At 38.6% G+C, this 21,660-nt stretch overlaps 1 protein-coding gene and 2 long non-coding RNA genes across 8 annotated transcripts in view; 2 read left to right on the forward strand and 1 right to left on the reverse strand.

The window, feature by feature from the left end:
- The window catches only part of arhgap26 (Rho GTPase activating protein 26), a 71,788-nt gene that overhangs the window by 17,059 nt on the left and 33,069 nt on the right, over positions 1-21,660 (forward strand). For all 4 annotated transcript variants that reach the window (XM_023962160.1, XM_023962161.1, XM_023962163.1 and 1 more), the window contains exons 2-4: positions 18,223-18,318; positions 20,378-20,439; positions 20,990-21,061. In XM_023962160.1, the coding sequence (XP_023817928.1) occupies positions 18,223-18,318; positions 20,378-20,439; positions 20,990-21,061 (230 nt within the window). The remainder of the gene's footprint in view (positions 1-18,222; positions 18,319-20,377; positions 20,440-20,989; positions 21,062-21,660) is intronic.
- LOC111948617 lies at positions 10,461-11,904 on the forward strand. 2 transcript variants are annotated; one of them, XR_002874564.1, is made up of 2 exons: positions 10,461-10,514; positions 11,263-11,539. It is a non-coding gene; the product is annotated as an uncharacterized LOC111948617 (long non-coding RNA). The 2 variants fall into 2 exon arrangements; XR_002874563.1 differs by lacking the exon at positions 10,461-10,514 and adding an exon at positions 10,785-11,174 and having other exon boundaries at positions 11,263-11,904.
- Positions 11,542-12,673, reverse strand: LOC111948616. 2 transcript variants are annotated; one of them, XR_002874562.1, is made up of 3 exons: positions 12,632-12,673; positions 11,959-12,038; positions 11,542-11,880 (listed from the first exon to the last, which is right to left on the reverse strand). It is a non-coding gene; the product is annotated as an uncharacterized LOC111948616 (long non-coding RNA). The 2 variants fall into 2 exon arrangements; XR_002874561.1 differs by lacking the exon at positions 12,632-12,673 and having other exon boundaries at positions 11,790-11,880; positions 11,959-12,264.

The following is a 21,660-nucleotide window of genomic DNA, read 5'->3' on the forward strand; positions in this document are numbered from 1 at the left end:
GTGTAGTACCTCACTGTGCACATTGTAATCGGGTGCACACTCAAAATGGGGAGGAAGACTAAATAAATACAACTACTCAACTCTCTCGTGTTGTCACATCTAATAATGGCTGATGGTTTTCAGTTGGACAAAACTGAACGTTCTGTTGGCCTTAAAATATGTTATAAATCAAGAGTGACAGTAAATTCGGACTCCTCTCCTTATCATGGGGGTAAAATAAAAGTAAAAAGATGAAATATTAGTTTCAGGCCGTTTAGCGCCCTCTGATGCATTTAATTTGTTTCATTTGTACAAAGCTAATTTTACAGTAAAAGTAATCCCAAGATATTTTTCTGAGAAAACAGACATTGCAAAGTAGGAAGTGAGAGCTCAAAGGGTTGAAGTCAATACAGAATTGATGGTGAATTAATGGGATTGGCCTGATAACCTAGTTACATCTTGACAGTAAGAAAGACAGAGAGATTAATGAGGGGTAAAGCTGAGAGGACGAGAAGGAAGGGAAAAAACAGATTACAGCTGCCTGGGCTGCTGGCCAACAGTTCAGAGGTTGACATTTCAGTGCTTTGACAGTTGTAGTTGATTGGGGGTTGGGCGTTGATGTCAAAGATGCTAAAGGCCATTCATGGAGCTTTATGAGTTTCACTAGTAATGGTAATTTTAAATCCTACTAAGGATGCACCGAATTCCACATTATAGTCCAGAAACAAAAATGAGGGAGCATTTGGCCTTTCCAATATTGCAATGCAATACTAAGCAAAAACAAAAAAATAAAACTTGCTAAATAAATTATTTCTAAATTGAATTTGTGTTGCCACACTCTTAAATGCAAATGAGCATAACCATATTATTTTCGCTGTAGTACTTTAACAAAATGCTTTTAGTGGAAAAGAGATTTTAAACCGGTCTTGGGCCTATATTCAAACAATTTCATAAAATGAATATTGCAATAACCCACATCTTAACCCATGTTTTCAGCAAACTTGCAACATTGGGTGAACAATCACTAAATGGAAGTCCTCTTCTTGATGCACAACAATTTCTAACTAAACTAACTAAACAGACTAAACTAAACTGGGCATTCCTGCCCTTAGACCCTCCCTGACTTGGTTATTTCTCCATGTGAGGGATCGAGCAGCCAAAGAGGACAACAGAAGTTTATCAAAAAATGTTACTCTGCACGTCAAGTCTGAACCACGTCTGAACCCAAACAGAACACACAATTCGGATTGGCTGAGACAGCGCATGGATTTGGCGCATGCATATTTTAGTGTCTGTAAGCAAATATGATCTGTCGGCTTTGCCCGGATGGAAGCACTGAATTTTTACTACAAAGCTGGAGGTAAGATTGTCAACTAAATTATATGTTCATTTATATTTTATAACGTTGGTGTTCTAATTAAACCTGTTCAGACTGTAATATATTACCATCAGAAAACACCATAGTACTATTTCTGTCAACCGGATGTGCTAAGATAGCATAAAAGAGTATGTGAGGAAGTAAAGCTAAATTTCCTAAGATCAGTGCAAAGAACAAGCAACTAACTTTATAACTAAAGCCCCTGATACAGATGGGGTCTCCAGCATAAATGGGAAATAGATGAAGCTATACAAGTTTTACTGGTTGACAAGTGGATTCACAAGCAACCTATTTTTACTTATAAATATGGGGACTTGGTGTATGACTACAGATTGGGTTGTGCCTATATATCGGAGTGTCCTTGGGCAAGACACTGAACCCCACCTTGCCCCTGGTGGAAGGCCGGCACCAGCGTTTGGCAGCAGCCGCCATCAGTGTGTGAATCAATGAATGGGACGGTCAACCTCTTTGGACCTTCGAGGAAGGTAGAAAAGCGCTATACAAGTCTACTCCATTTACCATTTGAAAAGATGTTTGTATGTCTGTGTGGGGAACCTGGCTTCAAACCTAGAAATGAGGTGTTTTTAATGAAAGTCTTGAAAAAAACAAATAAAATAAATCTCATTATTCCTGAATGAAGGAAAAAGTCAAAGCTAGTAAAGCAAAAAAAGCAAAGTTTACTCTCGTAGATCAGCAGTTATGATGGCAACTCGTGTATTTTATTGTGAACCTGTTTCAGCTGCAAATACTAAGAATATTTGGGATGTGGGAGGGGATGAGTCACCAACTGCAGAATTTTTCTGAGTCAAACAAAATCTGTTCTATACTGAAGTCTCATTGTAATTGAAATAAAAATGATCTACTTCAGATGTATTAGTAGGTAAAGAGGTTAGAGAATGAGGTAAATCCAACACTATCTTTACTGTCTGTCCCCCACCTTTCTTTCTTTTTAACAATGGTTTTTAAGATTTAAAATTTAAGATAAAAAAAGCTACACTGGGTATTAGATATAGTTCAAACTTAATTCCTTCTGGAGTTTTAGAAGGCTCACAATGCTCATTGCTCATATGTTTGTATTAAAAATACAGAGCAGTAAAGTGTCATTGCATTAAGAAATGTGTACTATAATGCCACAGATCGTTCCCCTAAGAGCGACTGGCCACAGTTGCTCTGGCTGGAAAACGGTCTGGATGGAGAGCCCACTTTCTCTTCCTGTTCTTGTTTGCCACCTCTCTTTCAAACTTTCCAGAGCAGTGACAAAGATAACACTGTTGGGGCCACTGCAACCCTGGGAAAAGCTTTGATAAAGTCTTACATATCTGTCATGATGTGTTCATGGAAAATACACAAGACAGCATGTCTATTTTCTTTATGCTTTCAATCTGTAAATAAAACCTAAATGAACAAGTGTTTCTGAGAAACAAATAGAAATACAGTGAAGCACTTTTTAGTGCTAGTTATCACATATATATCAAGGTTTATATCTCAGAGTAAAAAACAATCAATGATGTAACGCTAGTATCAATGCGGTTTATGGTTAAAGAGAATTTTAGCAATAATGTGTTTTATTAAGTTGTTTCTCTCATTGACTCACCATGTGCAACGGAAAGTTAGTACATTCTCCTGCATTTCCTGTTTTTACCAGGATGCTCAGTGCCAAAGGAAGAACTGTCTTAAATTATATGCATGGGGAAAAAAAAGCTTTTTTTTATGTATAGTTCAGTTACATGTTTGCCCTGAAAGTAACATATTTAACAAAAGGTCCTACAAGAACCTCTGGAATGTCCTCAAAGACATTACGGCACCTTCTGGATGTCTGATATATAATTGATTGTTTGTGTTTATGTAGCTGTCCTAGAGCTAACATAGCCAAATGCGCAATTGTAAAGGTGTCATTAACATTTGTACTAATAAAGATTCTCTGTCTCATAACAGTTGATACAAAAGACATTTAAACATTAAAATTAAAAATACGCTAACAGTTGCCTGTTGTAAGTTCCCTCTGACTTGTTATTAAAAACATCAGTATAACATTACATCTGAGCCGGGGGTGTTCGTGTCCCTGGGGGGTGGGTTCTGGTCCTTGCTCCTGAGTGCTGGGCCCCGCCAAATTTCCAACTGTGGCCGAGCCTGGTCGGGCCATATTTATAACACCCCTTGTGGGCCCTCTTTTTTCCCCGGGGTTCCCCCCTTCTGGGCGGGGGCGGCGGGCCCCTGCCCCGCTCCTCCCTGGACCAACCGTGGGCCGGGCGGATGGCTGCCTGGAGTGCGGAGTGGGTCTCCCTTGGGGGGTCCTGGCTCGTACCTGGGGTTGGGGCGGGGGGATGCCCGGAACTCCTGGGTGGTGGTGGGGTGCTCGTCTGGGGCTGTGGGCGTCCTTCTCCGGTGGGGCCCTGCGTTGGGTTCTCCCGGCGCGGCGGGGGGGCTGCTCTCCTGGTTGGGCTGGGGCGGCGCCCTCTTTCCCTCCGTGCCTCCCTGCTCTCTGGCTCTGGGGGCCTTGCGGCGGCCCTGCTGGCCCTGGCCTGGGTGGCGGGCTTGGTCGCCCGGGCGGCGGTTGTTCCCTGCCGGTTCCCGTGTGGCGTTGGGGGGATTCCGGCTGCCGCTGCTGGTGCGGTGGGGGTCTTGGGGTGGGGATGGCTGGGCACTCTCCCTCCTTCTTTTCACGTTCCACCATCCATTTTAGAAGAACATAAACACTCACCTGAGCACAGGTGTTAGCTCAACAGACTGAATGACTGAAATATTTCACACTAGTTGGTTTTAAGGCATAAGTATGCGTGTGAACACTATCTGTTTTGTGTACATGTCGACAGGTGGACATTTTTGCAACTAACAGGTGTGTTTATAACATTTGAGTGTGTGTGTGGACAGGCTCCGCCCTTTTTTTTTTGTTTTTTTTTTCATTTGAACCTTACCATAATGATTAACAACCAGTAAACTTGTTGCTTTATGCTGCTTCATGGTCTTATCCCCCTTCCCCTCCTATTATCACCCCCTACCCCCCCTCTCTCTAACGTCCCTCTCTCTTCTTCCCCTCTTTCCTTTTCCGTCCGGTCCAACACCAAAGATTTTCAGACATGTTTGAAATTAATAAAGTTTGGCCTCAATTACAAAAGGGGTTTATTCAGACATACCTTTGGTTTGTCTGAAGATTAATAACCCCTCTTGTTAAAGTAAAATATGTCCAACCCAAGAGGCCCTCAGCTCTCATCTGTCTGCCTAGCTGTTGGACAGGACAAGTTAAAAAAAAAAAAAAAAAAAAAAAAACATCAGTATTAGTTGCTTTAGTGAAGTTTTTCAAGTTTTTATCTTAAGTTGCTTCTAATACAAACATTAGTTTGCTGCCTTAATTATTTAAGCTTTGTTTTCATTTAAAATTAATAGCTTTTAACTTCCCTCACTGGTGGGTAATGTCTATATGCGCTCCAAGTCAAACTAATAGGAGGTAGGGCTGCACGATATAAGGAAAACTCGCGATATGCGATATTGGTGATTAATATTGCGATAACGATATAATTCCCGGTATATAAACAAATAGCAAAACAACCAAAAACATCATTTCCATTTCACTGCAACAGTTTAAACATTATACTTCAAATGACCCTTGTTGACGTAGGAGTCAAACATCTAACATAAAAGGGCTCATCTGATTGATCAACAACGTAAACGGGTCCTTCCGATTGGTTAAATGCATAAAGGGATTTATTTCATTTGTTCAATATTTCAAGCTGCCATGAGATTGTTTTAGCACATTTAAGGTAACCATTTATTGCGATTTTCGCCGTCTTTTGCGGTATACATATTGCACAGCTTGATGTCGCGATAACGATACATTTGCGGTATATTGTGCAGGCCTAATAGGAGGACTCATCCTCTGTTACTAGTCATCATATCTGACCGTTTCTGCTCCTCTTCTAATTTCTTTTAATCAGTTTGAAGGAAAATCTGATTTCTGCCACCAATTAAACTAGGTAAATGCCCAGGCTTTTTATTTAAAAGTTATAAGTTTGGAAAACAACAAGACAACATCATTTTTGTTCTAAATGCAGAGCATAAAGAAAGGAACTCTTCATAGTCATCTTTTTCTCTTCTTGTTATTGAGTCTCCAGCTCCTATTTGCAAAGGGAAAACGGTACTGTGAGCTCAGGCATACTTGTGGTGTCTGTGTTTTCCTCAGTTCACAATTTTTTTTAAGCTGGTTGTAGAATTGGTATTTTCCTTCAAATTACTAGGTCACTTTTAGAATAAAAAAGGGCATTTCTAGTCATGGGACCTCTGCTTAGGTTCCAAGTAAGATTGTCCCACATTCCTGCCTTAGATTTTTCCAGAGGAAGCTGGGTGTCTGTGTGATGATTTCACCTCACAGATCCTCTTTTTAGGAACAGGAGAGGAAAACCTCCTTCGTCTTTGTTTGCTGTGTCAGCAGCAGGCGTGGCGGTGCCAAAATAAAAGCGGTAGAAAGAGGTTTAAAAGAGGTTACTGAAAATGTGTGAGGCAGGGAGGGGGAGTGGGGTGGCAAAGCAAGCTACTGTACTAAAAAGCAGCAAAACATAAACCCCTGCATGGACATAACAGAAATGCAAAGAGGAAAAGGAGAAAAAATGTGGTAAAACAAGGGAATAATATGAAAAAGAATTAAAACTTTGCTCCGTCTTTGACTTGTGTACAGATGTTGCTAAGAAACAAAAACTATGCCGCCAGTAGCAGGAGAGGGAAGAAAAAGAAACCCTTATAAGGGCTTCATTTCTCTCAAACAGTATATGTTCCAAATATTAGACTCTGCAAAAGTCAGAAATATGAATTTGAAGATCTGTAACTGTAAATGTGTTTTTTTTTAGATGATAAAATCTTTTTTTCTAGGTACTTAACGATCTAAAATTAAACCATTTGTCTCTAACAGCTTCTCAAGCTGTAAAGAAATGAGCCAAAATGACAGAAAAAGTCTTCAAACAGCGCTAAGTGTCAATTTGATTTAACGTTTAAAGCTAAAAACATTTAAAATGAACTGCTTGAACGTAGATATCACAATCTATCATTTGATAAGTCATTTCAATTTTAAATTTTAATTAAAAAAAATGACATTTACTGTACAACAAATCTTGTTGCATTTGTTAAACGTTACAGTTTTGTTTTATAAGTTAACAGCAGTTTCTTTGCTCGTAATTACTGTCCCATAAAACCTTTAAAACTATTTCTGAGGTACGGTTGTTTTTATAAATTTATTCAAAGTATCACACTTCTCTTTTCCTTTTTTTAGCCCCTTTCCATCTATCATCACTAAGACTTTATGACTTTCTTGCTTTTGTTTTCACCCCCAAATCCTTCCTGCCTCTCTGCACTGCTGGACTTTTGGTTCATCGGAGCCCAGAATTTCTTTTTTTGTTTCTGATTTTTTTTTGCTTCGCTTTGTTCCCAGGCTTTATTTAGCCATTGTTCTTCATTTTGTTTGCCTCTGTTCGCCATTCACTCTGTTTCTGATGAACAAAGTATTACAGGGTAAAGAAAAACCACAGAAAACAAACAAGATGATTGCAGATGTCTTGTATTTCTCAGATGCTACGTTAAAAGCTAATTTGATCGTTTTCTTTGGGGTTTTCTTTGCACACAAACCTTCTGATATGTATATGCCATGTGAAAAGGTTTGTGTGCAGATATTTTATAACAACTGATACCAGTACAAATAACCATTTTTGTAGTGTAAATGCTAACAATCTCTCGTCCTCTCAGCCCAATAGGATGTGTTGATCCCCACAGAAATAAGGGACTTTTCCAGTGTTCACATACAGATTCTGCTTTGTGAGGACCTGCACTGTCAGCAGCTTAGGGTTCCTTTTGTAAGTGGTACCAAATGTAGGGCAGTTGTTGATCTTCTTTGTGTCAAACTTTGTTTTACTTTTCCTGTCATGCTACAGTGATTCATATCTGGTTTTAAGGGTTCAAACTTTTTAGAGGAAACACACATTTTCACATCTTTGGTTGGTATCCTTTTTCTTTTTATGTTTAATAATGTGAAGATGCAATCGAAACATTTGAGGTATTCTAATTCAGAGTTTAAAAAAATCAATAATACTTAATAGTTGTATTTACTGCTCTGTAATGGATTTTATTTTTAGGATACTTAACCTAGTTTGCATCCCAAGAAAATGACAATTTATGTTCAGTCTGAGTATGCATTGATACTTTTTCAATATTATCTGCCACTGAAAGATGGATTTTATGTAAAAATGTAGGTACAATTTGAAAACTTAAAGGCTCAGCTACTGTTGCGGTGTGTATAATCAAGAATATACTGAAACTCACGCATACATTTTCAAACATTTATCTATTTTATATTTGCTGCACTGTTACTAAAATATTTTTAATGTGTATCAGCTCTGCCTAACTGTTTTTGCTTGTTTTTTGAGGAGCGTTACTAGTTTTGATCAAGTCTCTTACTCTTTAATGATTGGTTTACCCACTTTGTGAAATTTTTGATTTCAAGATGACAAGTTGGGACTTTACTGCTATCCAGTGTCTGCCTATATCTAAAATGCATCACAGTTTAAAAATCTAAATTCACATCAGAATTAATTATAAATACTACAATTGTGAACTGATCGTCCTATGGAGGAATCTGTATATCGTAAATGTATAAACATGCCGGGGGGGTTGGTCTTTTTTGGTGCACCATAGGGTTTGGGCCGGGCCTTGGTTTCTCAGGAGCCATGTCTGCCCCTGTCCCCTCCTTTCCAAGTGTTCTTAACAGCTCTCCTGCCTCTCGTTCTCTTTTTGTTCTGGCCATAATGACATATATCATTAAAAATGAAGTTTGGCTTAAAAAACAACAGGGGTTGATACAAATATACACCTAAGTTGCCCAAACAGTACATAACAAAACCTTTATTTTAAAAACTACTGTAAACTTATTCAACACTGGAGGTTCTCATGTTACTTAGCTGCTGGACACAAGAGAAATAGAGGAAAGAAAAGTGTTAAATGTCAGATCAGCATTTTCACACACACCCTCCATGTTAGTTATTGAATTGCATCAATAAGAATCTTATTGTTGTATTTTAAGCTGAAACTTGAGTCGTCATACAGTCGACCTCCCTAATACGCACGTTTGTTTGTAATGGTAATTTTAAATATTTGCAGTGTACCAGTAATTCATCTAGAAAGTCCTATTATTAATGTGCATATGTGTGTGCTTGCAGTCATATACAAAATGTGTCTTATGCATCCATGTTTACGAAAACAATTAGTCACAGTCTGGAGGCTTTTTAAAGCATTTTGAATGCAGTTTTTCCTGGTGACTGTTTTCCATTCAAAAAGTGAGGAAGTACAATATAAACACAAGATTACATTTTTCCTATCCTGAGTTTTTATTTCTTTGCCAACGCCTATTTTTTCTCCCATTTTTTTTCCAAGTGAGCTTATTGTTTTGTTTTTTGTCCATATGAAAAGTATATAGCGTTTAACTACTTCATACACTTTCTTTTTAATTGAGCATGTGCAGACTAAAAAAAGCTGTAAGAGAAAACTGTTCCGCTTGCCTCTAACTGAGAAGGCTAAAACTTGATTCTGCTGCCATTAACAAAGCACCTTTAACCTGGAAACATTAACCTTTTTTTTTTTACACTGCCCTGAGGGACTGTATGGCCATGGTAAAGATTTAATATTACAGGCCAGCTCGAAGCATTTTTTTTTCTCTATTGTTCTCCTAAAGTGTTGGGGGATGCTATTACAGGAAAATGTGCCTATGTAACCGGATCTACTTTCATGGCCAGATTAATTATCGTTATATGCGTCGCTTTGGGCTGAAGTAGACTGTTAAGTATGTGGAGGTTGTGCAGTAAAAGTGCATCCATGCCGTCAGCTTTATGGAAAGCTGACGGAGCAGAGGAGGCAGGCATGACCTTTGAACTTTGCTTCCCTTTAGTCCATAGTCTCCAAAGCGATGCAGGAATAAAGCTATCGCCACTTCCTTGACCTATCTGTCTATGATGCACTTTCCTTGCCGTGTGCCATGACAGTACTCTTCCCTCTCTTGGAAATGTCAAACTGACCTTGCGTGCTGCAGGAAAGCCTGTTCATGGTCTTAAGTTTACAATCACATTTTAATCACTTGTATTTACGTAGGCTTTTTTTTTCTTCTTGAATGCTTGTGAACTTCCTGCATTATTGCTGACTTTGAAGAGACACTCAGCTGATGCCAAACCTGACCTTGTGGTATCGGTTACTTTTTATTCTGTTTACCTACCCTTGATTCTCTTCCCTGTGCATGCTCCCTCCCTTCATAGTGATTGTTATACCTATTATTTTTTGTCTGTATTTATTCTTATCAATGTATATTTCTTTATTGAGATCTGCGTCCTAATCTATGCCTTTTTACTATACAAATATGTTTTTTTTCCATTGGAAGTTGAGTGTCTAGCACTAAAAGGAAGTCAGGCTTGTTCACTTTACTCTTACCACATTTATGTCGCCACATAAAAATCGTAAGTAATCCAAATCCCTCCTGCCTGCCTTACAAGACAGCAGGCAAAATGGGCCAAGAGAGACTTGGTTGGCTGTCAGTTGTGGAGAGATTTGGCACATAAGTTCAAAAAACAACATCTCGAGGCCCCTTTGGTCTTTAAAAAAAAGGAACATTTTATACTTTTAAATGAGTCGATGGGAGATCTCTTCACTTAATTTTATATGTGAAAGCCCGCTGGATGACATCTTTATTATTTGAAAAGAAATATAAGGAAACCATAGAGTATGGTGTCAAAATAGAGCCTAAAGTATTGCGCATCAAAACAGTAAAACCGCGCATCAAAACCCCAAATCTGCGAATCAAAATGCATAAATTGAGAACCAAAACCCACAATTTGCAACCAAAAGCCTTTCCCCAAAGCACAATCCTATTTCTCAGCTGCCGATTTGTTTTCTCGCCATTCTGAAATCCTGTTTTTGAGTTGCAGTTTTATTTTGAAACTGTCTTTTTGAGTTGCGCTTTTATTTTTTGAGTTGCGCTTTTATTTTTTGCCGTTTTGATTCTAAAACCTGTCGACACGTAAAAACAGCGACATGTCAGTCAATGGGAGGGGAGGCGGGACATCCCTGATATCCAGAAGCTCATTGGCTACCGAATAAGACCGAGTCTTACGTCAACAGACCAGTTTAGAATGTGCCGGTAAGTTTCTCATGTTTTTCATTTCTTTTACTATATTAAAAGATCAAAATTGTACTTTATTTAACCAGAGGACGCCAGCACATTCAGATGAGGAGCTCCACCAGTAGCTGCTAGTGAAAAAAGATGTTAGAAAGTTAGATGTTGCATGAAAAACTACCACCATTGTTCTCCTGTGTTAGCATGCTAGCTAGCTCAATGCTAGCGGGGTATCCAGCTCTTCTCATGACTTTTGTGGATTAAACAAAGTACATTTTTTACCACAGTGTCAGGATCGGTCATGTAAACCTGGGAATAATTGCCCGTGGATTGTCACTATGGTTAATCAAATAGTTTTTTAAGAAGTACATTCATCATGTATATATAAGGTTTTTCAATATTTCCTTAGGGATTACACAGATGGATTGAACAACAAAGCAACATATTGCTGCAAGAAAGTGACACCTTTCCTAGTTTGGGATCAAGTTAATCCCTATTTAAAATAAATAAATAAAAGAAACACAATTTTTATTTGAAGTACCAGAGCAAATTTCCCACAGGTGGGATCAATAAAGTTTTTCTGATTCTGAACTGTATTCCAAAATAATTTTCTCAACCTTAAAGATTGCAGGTTAACACAGGAAGTTACCTTTCACAATATGCAGCTACTGAGTAGCAATTAAGGTGTGTGTGTGTGTGTGTATATATATATAAATATATACACACACACACTCATTTTAACTGTCTTAAATACATTTTTCTTTGTGTGCAGGATGCTGTGGACATTGGACGACAGACTAACTTAAACCAGGCAGAGCAGGAAACTGTTGGAGTTGTTGTTCCCTCTGTGGCTTGTCCTCTCTCCTCTCAGACCTGTTCAACCCTTGTGGGACATCAGAAAACCATGGCCAAGACATTAACATTTATGTACTGATCTATGCATGTCATCACAGCAGGATGTAACAAAAACTAACAATGTGAACAGATCTCATCTGCCTTACAAAATACTGCCCCCCTTAAGAAAATAAATGGCTAATAATCACCACTGGTATTTTGTAAAGCTTCATTTTTTAATGTTTGACCATTGAATGTGTTTTGTACAAAAGACTGATGGTTTTGCAAAGATCTCTGAAACACAGAGTCAAGTGCATTAGATTCTGTGAAATTCTGAACAACAATTCAGAGAAATTAAAATAACTGTTTTTAAAACTCCTTAAAAGACTTGAGGTGGAAAAGTCACTGTTTTCGTACAGGCACTAAGAAATGGGAAGCAGACAGTGTGGTCGAAATGGACAACTATTTTAAAGGCTTCTCTTTCAGTTGACAGGAGATGTCTGTGAGCCTGCTGGACAGCCTTTGCATCACACTGGGACGTCTTTGGGGCCTGCATCTGGAAAGAAACAAAAACAGCAAAGTTAATTAACCAAAAAAAGAAGAGAAAAATTAAGATTACATTTTTTTTCATTACCTTAAAGAAGATGTAGACATCCACGTCGTAGCTGTCTCAGTATTCCTGCCTTTTTTGTTATGGTATGCATAACAACGGCCCTTATAGAAAACAACAGACATACAGCAATAGTCAATTTTAAAACCACCACCCAATTAAATATACTAATAATTCTATTGATGTCTAATACTGGAATAATTTTAAGTGGAATAAAACACGTTTTTGCTGGTCTGCTACAATTTACTCTGCTCTGGTTCACTCGAATACCGGACTTCTGCCAGTCTGCATAGTGCAGACGCATACATTTTGAATAATATGGCACAGCAATATTGTTTCTCTGTTCAATAATTCCCTCTGTCTGTATCCCTGAAAAATATTGAGAAACCTTATAGGTTATAACATATTTGATTAACCCTAGTGACAATTCACGGACAATTATTCCCAGGTTTACATGACCGATCCTGACACTCATGAGAAGAGCTGGATACCCCGCTAGCATTGAGCTAGCTAGCATGCTAACACAGGAGAACAATGGTGGTAGTTTTTCATGCAACATCTAACTTTCTAACATCTTTTTTCACTAGCAGCTACTGGTGGAGCTCCTCATCTGAATGTGCTGGCGTCCTCTGGTTAAATAAAGTACAATTTTGATCTTTTAATATAGTAAAAGAAATGAAAAACATGAGAAACTTACCGGCACATTCTAAACTGGTCTGTTGACGTAAGACTCGGTCTTATTCGGTAGCCAATGAGCTTCTGGATATCAGGGATGTCCCGCCTCCCCTCCCCTTGACTGACATGTCGCTGTTTTTACGTGTCGACAGGTTTTAGAATCAAAACCGCAAAAAATAAAAGCGCAACTCAAAAAATAAAAGCGCAACTCAAAAAGACAGTTTCAAAATAAAACTGCAACTCAAAAACAGGATTTCAGAATGGCGAGAAAACAAATCGGCAGCTGAGAAATAGGATTGTGCTTTGGGGAAAGGCTTTTGGTTGCAAATTGTGGGTTTTGGTTCTCAATTTATGCATTTTGATTCGCAGATTTGGGGTTTTGATGCGCGGTTTTACTGTTTTGATGCGCAATACTTTAGGCTCTATTTTGACACCATAATAGAGTTATTTGGACACAAACTGAATACTTTTTGGGTGTTAAAGTAAAAATCTGAGGTGACATGGAACGACAAAAATTAGGTTTAGGTTCCAAAGGGATAATAAGAAAGAAAAAACATTATGTTTGAGATTGAACTTCATTTTTTAACTGTCCATTTAAAAAAACATTTTCTTTTATTTTAAAATCTAAAAATACAATGCAGACACAAAATAATGTCTTTGTCTCCACTGATGAATTATGTTTGTGTGTGTGTGTGTGTGTGTGTGTGTGTGTGTGTGTGTGTGTGTGTGTGTGTGTGTGTGTGTGTGTGTGTGTGTGCAAGTCCCAGTTGATGAATAGGACTTCTATTTAGTTTCATATGAAACAAAGCCACTGCAGAGTTCAAGCTACTGCTGGATATCCTGTTGATATCACTGAGGGCCCATTCTTTTGACCGTATATGTGTTTGAGTGAACACAAGAAGTGGTCCTTGTTCTGTGTCTGCGTGGCTGTAGCTAGTTACACATTCCTTTTGTGTGGCTCGAAGTGTTGCACGTTTGTTTCGCTGCGGTTTTTGTTGCCAGATTCCACATTGCTGCGATGGTGACCGTCATTGCAATGTCATTGTTGAACAGTGAAGCGAGCACGTGACGAGACCGTCAGGGTTGACTGGATTCCCACCAGTTGGTAGTTGGTACTGTTATCTACAACTCCTGCCAAGTCATACATTTTCTTCTAGTTTGTTACTTTTATCTTGGTGTATATGGAGAGTTTCAAAATAGTAAAAGTTCTCAGCATATCTATTCTGATTGAATCTGCTCTCCTGACATAAATGCACTCATATTTACCTTTATGTCACATTTGAAAAAGCAAATTATTGCAAAGTAACTCTTAAAAGGTTTGTGGTTCCTGCATTTGTTTCTAATCTGGTGTAGATGTTGCATTTCACCTTGAATCCTCTCGAAACCCTGAACGATGCATTTGACTGGAGCGTCTCCATTCATCGGAGACGCTCAAGTGAAGAAGCAAAGCATGGAAGGAATTCTGTCTTCTAAGTGTGAGAGAAGAGGACAGCGAAGAAAGGGCCAACAGGGTCACCTATTTATAGGGTTGAGTGGACATGCTCATGAAACAGCAGTAAAAGCATGTTATGCATAATTCATCTCAGAGCTCTCAATAATGAGTATTTTCTTTCTGCTGCAAAGCTGTAGCAAAACTGTGCACATTTTTTCAGCCAGCTTGGTTTTATTTGATCACATTGATAACAAAGCTATGCAGCAGTAGAACTGAAGAGAATCTGTACAGGAGGTGAAATGCAGCTTAACTCAGTTAAGACATAGCCGAACTGTAAATGTCTAATGTTAGGTTTGAAACACACCCTTATCTCTCTTTTTCCTCATGTTCTTTTTTAAAGTAGTGATAGAGAATGTTATTTGTCACATCCCCTAGTGTGTAAAAATATGTAAAAGTAAACTTCCACTGCGTGTAAAGTTGACTTTTCTTTCTAATTGCAAAGTGGAGTGATTAACAGCTCAAACTAAATGGATTAGGGCTAAAATCCTGCCTTTGGTGCCCTTTTTGTTGCTTCACGATGGTCGCAGGATTATTAGCTTTTAGACCTGACCTTTTGAACGACTCCCTGAACAGTAAGCCCTTTTTTAGTTGTTGCATATGTAAGCAGGCTATCCCTTATGTGGCAGTTTTTCTGCATACAGTTCTTGTCGCTGGATGCAGTCCCACTTTCTTTGTGTGTTTTTATTTAAATTCATTTCTGTTGGCAAGATCTTATAGAGTCCTATCAGCCAAGACTGTGGTTTTAATTTGAAAACATGGTTTCAATACAGCTCAGAGTCTCTTTGTGTATTTGCACACATCTCTTGGAACTGCCAGCATCTATCAATTCAATTTGTTTAAAGAGTGTTATACAAATCTCGAGCCACAAGTAGTTACCTCATCCTACATTTTTTTAAATCAGCAAACCAAAGGAGCGGATTTTTCATTAGTTGTGAAAAGTGTTGCACACTTTTGTCATTTTGTCCTTGCCAAAAATTGAGTCATGATTTATTCTAATACAAGGGAAGAAGCAGTGCCTGTTTCTTTCCTGTGCTACTTCAACTTCCTGTTTTCTCTTTATCAATGCAGACCTCTTTTAGTCCTAACGGTCACAGGGAAACGGTGTATGTGTGGGTAGTTCCATGAATATTCTCACATTTCTTCATAAAGGCGGAAATATTGATCTAAAAAACATTTGACTGCGCTTTTGCAAATTACTTTATTTATATTTGTTGTTGGCTGACTTAAAATGTTTTCCTTGACTCTGTTTTTGTTTCCGAACTTTAAAAATGACTGACAGTCATTCAGGACACAGAAGAATATAAAGCTCAAGTGCTTACTTTCTTTAAAGACACACTCCAATGAAAATTGTATTTTTGGTGTTTTTAACATGTTCTAATCGCATTTGTTCCATGATGGAGGATGTATATAAAGAAAATCAAGATTGAAATGGGGGCTGCACGGTGGCGCAGTGGTTAGCGCTCTTGCCTCACAGCAAGAAGGCCTCCGGATGGGGGATGTGAAAAACTACATCAATGGGGACCTTTCTGTGTGGAGTTTGCATGTTCTCCCCGTGCATGCGTGGGTTCTCTCCGGGATCTCCGGCTTCCTCCCACCATCCAAAAACATGCTTCATAGGTCAATTGGTCACTCTAAATTGTCCCTAGGTGTGAGTGTGAGAGTGAATGGGTGTGTGTTTGTGGACATTCTACCCTGCTACAGACTGGCGACCTGTCCAGGTTGTCCCCTGCCTTCGCCCACAAGTGGCCGGGATAGGCTCCAGCAGCCCCGTGACCCTGAAAGGGAAAAACGGTTAAGAAAATGAATGAAAAGGATGATGACTGAAAGATTAAAATGGTGTTTCTCAGTATTTCTTTTCTTCAAATTGTGGTGAATCACGAGCAGAACAAAAAATGCCATTTGAAAAAGCTTGTAGTTGTTAAGCACAAACTACAATTGGCAGGCCACACAGGCTCCCGGCTCCACTCCATTCCGATGCATCCGCTTTCAGACAGATAGATCCATATACAGTACGTCTTCGTTCTCCTCATCTGAGCTGGAATCTGATCTGGCTCAAAACTGTACGGCAGGATAGCTCCAATATTGCTTGCCATTTATGTTACACTGGTAATGTTGGGTTGGGGTTGTGAGGAGCTGTAAGCTAGTGAAAGAGTGTGAAAACAAAGGGATGTTGGGAAATCTGCATAAGCCTAATACACGCCAACAGTCCCGCCCACAACTGAGAGGCGAATTTTGATGTCCTAGGAAACCATGTTTTCTAAAAATGGCATAATTAAAAGAGCAGTAGGAATTTTTTGTTTTACAGTAGATCAATTGATGATTATAGTGGGACTTGAAAAAAAGAGTTCCTAATTCTGCTCTTTGTTAGATTAACATGTACTCTAGTTTGGATCTAGTATCCAAATCTGGTGTTATGTCGCTGTATTATTGCTAGTTAGGTTGTCTGTGGCTGTATTTGTTTCAAATTTGTGTTTTATTTCTCTTATATGGTTAGTTTTGACGTGAGGCACCAAGACCGGAGAGGATGAAAGAAACGGCGAGCGTTTCACTATCAGAGTGCTGACAGCAAGTTTCAGCAGCAGGAAGGAAAAAAAAACCACCAGAAAGTTTCAAAAAGGAAAGGCCAAAAGAACATTTCTCTTTAAAGCTGTAAATATACAGAAATTATCATACTGGGTTAAAATATGGCTTTCTTAGCTTGAGGCTGGATTACAAACATTTTATTTATAGATAAATGTTCTAATATATAATTTAATTCTACCACCAACAACATAATGTTGTTGAATTGGCTGATTTATTTTCTGCCTTTAAAGTTTTATACAGTTTTAAATGAAATGTCTTTGACAGCCAATGATGAGATTTCTCCATTTTGCTCCCAGTCCATCTTGGTTCCAAACAACATTTATGGGTGTTCATTGTTTGCAAAAATGGACCCAGAAATAAAAATCAGTATATGTGCTGGGTTTAATATTGATGATTAAATTCTAAGCAGACACACAGCCTTGATGGGTTGTGTCATACTGATGATGCAGTCCAACTATGACTCACTGGTCATTGACATCCCACTGTGTTTTATTTAAAAGACAGGAATTGTTGTGCAGTGGTGAGCCGTCTCACAGCATGTGTGTGCTTCTGGCAGTGCAAGTTGGAGCTGAAAAGCTTGGATTTCCTTTCTCTGGCTGGGGAGCAGCAGCTGCACAGAGAAACTGTGATTTTTACATGTGATATTTATTATTATCTCCTCCACACTTTGGGAAACTGTGGGGTTTCTTGTTTTCTGACAATAGAGGAAAGAAGAAAGTGTTCCCAAGCCGCCAATTTGACCAAATCTTTGTTTTAGATTCACCTAAAGCCTTTGAATCAGTTTGATACCCTGCAAGTTCCTGGTTGCAGTGAAATGCTCCATTTTGGTTTCCAAGAAACATGAGTAATGTGCCTCCTTCTCTTTTCTTTTTATATTTCTTCCCCTCTCCCTTTTTTTCTTTTACCCTAAGCTCATATATATATATATATATATATATATATATATATATATATATATATATATATATATATATATATATATATATATATATATATATATATACTCCTGACCTCTGCCAGCCAGGAAATGTAGCAAAGTCAACCTCATCCAAGAGTTTCAATGTAAAAAGAGGCCAAACTAGCTGTGAGTGTCTGTTTCCTGGGAGCTTTTAGTGCTTTATGTGTTATTTGAAAAGCATCCAACTGTCAAAGACGTTTCAACGCTAATGTGACTGAAAGTTTAATGGAACTTTTTCAACATAAAAAACACATGTCGGATACAGAAAGGCTGTCAGCCTCCATCAATAATGCCACAGGGGACCCACTTGCAGCTTTTTTCCTCTCACTAATATATTACTGCGAAGGAAACAAAGTCATCCAATTGAGTGCAATACATTCTTTTCACTTCAGATAACTAAAGTTTAAAAAAGACAACAAGGCTTTAATGTGATTTTTAATTCTTGTAGTGGAAGGAACAGTAATCACAACATTATCTTTTTGTCAAGATATACAATTTCAAAAAATCCCCTCGCTGTAGGGTAGGTAAGATGACACATTGTTAATCCTTTTTTGTGTTTTTGCATCGTCTTATTTTTCAGGTCTGTCAACAGCAAAGAGGAAGTTTGCAGATTCCCTCAATGACTTCAAATTCCAGTGCATTGGAGATGCTGAGACGGATGATGAGATATGCATAGGTGAGTAGGTTCACACACTGTCCTGGGAACATTGTAACAAAAATAGAGTCATGTCTATGAAGACATTGCTGTGTCATCTGCAGTCATGAGAAATGTAACAGTTTTTAGTCAGGATGGAAATCTTTAGGCAGATCTTCAATTAAGATTCAAGAGGCAATAAAGCAATTATGAAATGATCATCAATATATCCTGAATCTATGCATTTAAAAAATGTTTTTTCTTCACCACAAGACACTAGACCAGTATTGGTTTTCATTCTCTAAAAATGCATTTGTAAATGAAGATATTCTCGTTATACTTGTTCAACCTTTCTTAAGAACATATTTTGATGATCAAAAATCTTTCCCAGCACCAAAAATAAACACGTTTTCAAGGAAATAATTTACCCTAAACTATACAACCTTAAAAAAAACTAGTTTGTCAATAGATCAGCTTTAACAGAATGCTTTTTGAGTCAAACAAGGAGCACCTGAGCACTTTCTCTCCTCCTCCTCCTCCAGATGGAAGTGTGCGATATAATTTACTTTTGTTCTCTAAATATTTAATTTTGGTACGACACAACTTCCCCGTGGTGTGGATTTATTCCAAAGCCCTTTGACCGTGGATGCTGTGTAATTCGTGTTTTTTAGTTTATCTGTGTTTATTTTTAATCTAACATGTATAAAAAGGTGCTTCAGAAGGTTTCTTTTGCATTCACCACAAAATCAAAATGAAGGTGAAGTCGTAGACATTTTGCTCCTCATATCTCGCATGTTCTCATGTCAGGCTCAGTTTCATAATAGCAGTTCCCACAGAATAATTAGCCTTAGCTCTTGTCTATCTTTTGTGTTAACCCCCCCCCCCCCCCTTTTTTTTTTTTTTTTTCTGTATTCGTCCACTCAAGTTTTGGAAACTCATGCTCCACAGCCTGTTGTCAGTCCACTGCCTGATGGCTGGGGACCTCTGACCTACAGAAGACAAAGGCTTATGCTGGGCTAAGCCTTCTGACAGACTAAACAACAGACTACAGTTTTGTACAGACTTAGCCCCATGCAGGGCTTCGATGTGTTCAGATCAAACCTCCATGGACGCATCAGTTAATCAGATTTTTGTTACAAATAACAGTTATAAAAATATATCACAAAGAGAGTCCCAATGTGCATATATATATATATATATATATATATATATATATATATATATATATATATATATATATATATATATATATATATATATATATATATATTTAGGAAAGGTCTCTCTAAACCAGCCTGCAAAATAGCAATGATGGTGTTGCCTTATGAGCGATCATCCACCCTCCCTCACCCGCGTTCAACATTGTTCTGGTTCTGAGCACAAGTGTTGTTTCCAGAAGTTGTAGACGACTTGCTGTTTAAACATCCTGCTGCCCACCACACCCTCTCATGCTGCCCGGCTCTGGGTCTGCAGGTCACAACCCTTCAGTGATCGGAGCCACCCACCACTCTGGTTTGAATATCCACGCTTATCTTTCCCGAGCAGCCAGCCTCTCATCTGCAGAACTTGGCTGTAGGTTTTGGGGTGTTCTGAGGCACGCTAATGCTAAAATTCCTCTCTGCACGGTTCTGACCAAAAGGTTTTTGCAGGAAATCTGTGTGCAGAGGAAAACGATTCATTTCTTTAGTTTCTGTGGATTGGTTTATTTTTTGGGGGGATTTTTTTGTATGCTAGTCCTCATAGTTTATCCTAACTTTCAATGAGAAGCCACAAAGTTGTAATGTTGGGATTCCTAGAGATTAAACATAAATTCTGTGTCTAACTGGACTCAGTGTATGAGTGTGTGCACACAATGTCTAAGAGACTACAAATGTGTGCAGCCTTAACAGTCCCAGACACAAAGAGGCAACTGAGGAAGAAACTGTGACGCGACCAATGCCTCTAGTTTGACCTGTGCTGACTTCTAAGAAACCATGGCAACCAACGCCTTCTATATTTCTGTTTCACTTCAGTTTGATCACTGATGTCACAATTTCAAAAATGTAACCATCAAAGTTGTTCTCCTCTTTTCTTTTTCCTGCTTGGATCCGATTATCTTTAGCTAAGTCGCTTCAGGAGTTTGCAGCTGTCCTACAGAATTTGGAGGATGAGAGAACACGAATGGTGAGTAATCCTAAAACAGATCCAGTAGATGTGATCTTTAAAATGCTTAGATTTGATTACAGCTACATTCACCTCGACACTCTCTAAGGTCGAATCTGAATTCTTCCACTACTCAATAGCCACAAGTCAGCTATGTTAGTACAGAGCTGCTAGCGCTCAGAAAATACATAATACCATTGGTTTTATAACTTTTAAAAAGGTCATGCTACAACAAAAATTCAATACTTGCATGTGAACTTCTGTGCATCAGAGCACACCCACGTGTTGACAAGTGCTTCTCCTCCACGGCACGGCGCAATACGGAATATTGGGACGCAGAGTCCTCCGCCGCGAGGGTTAGCCCTTAAAAGGACTGTTTCGGACAACCCTACCCTTCCAAATGCCCCTACAATTGGAGGGGTAGGGAGAAGCCATTTAGATTCGGCCTGAGTCTTTGATCCAGAACCTGGTGCTGACTTCACAGTGGATTCATAGTAACTCCAATGTGGTGGTTAAAATACTTTTCATTCATAACATAGGATGTGAGTTTCTATTTGTTTGCGCCCCGCAGATTGAAAATGCCAACGATGTGCTGATTTTACCTCTGGAGCGCTTCCGGAAAGAGCAGATCAGTGCAGCTAAGGTAAGTAGACACTGCGCACAACAAAGCAGTGTTGACAGGACGGACTTTGTCTGTCCACGTGCCAGGAATGAATATCGATTCGTGTATGGCTGCAGTGAAACATCAATCAATAAGGCCATTTAGTCTTCCTGTAGCTCCCAAATCTGATGGGAGCTACACAAGACATATGGTTGATTATGACGTAATCTGAGGGCCGGTGTCTTTAAAAAAAAAACAGTAGCAGCATTTCTTTTTCACATCCAAGAAAACTGCAAAGACCTTACCTGTTTTGATTGTTTATTGTGTTTGTCAACAGTACGTAAAGGTTTTACATGTTTTAATTCAACACTGCTTGAATGTCACATTTGCTGAATGAAAAAATGACTGGTGACTGAATTTCAGAATAAGATAATTCAATGTAAAGCAGTTTTTTCTAAATATAATCACATCCTTGTTTTTTTCAGTACATTTAATACTTTCTCACATTTACTGTTAAACTCATATTGGCCTGCTTTGAATTAAGGACGAATGTAAAAAAGCTAAAATACTTTTTACTGCTCCTTACTTACTATCTGTTAAAGCTGGAACATCACCAAAATGACCTAAATAGGAGATTCATT

Source organism: Oryzias latipes, chromosome 14, assembly GCF_002234675.1.
Source record: "Oryzias latipes chromosome 14, ASM223467v1".
Classification (NCBI taxonomy): Eukaryota; Metazoa; Chordata; class Actinopteri; order Beloniformes; family Adrianichthyidae; genus Oryzias; species Oryzias latipes.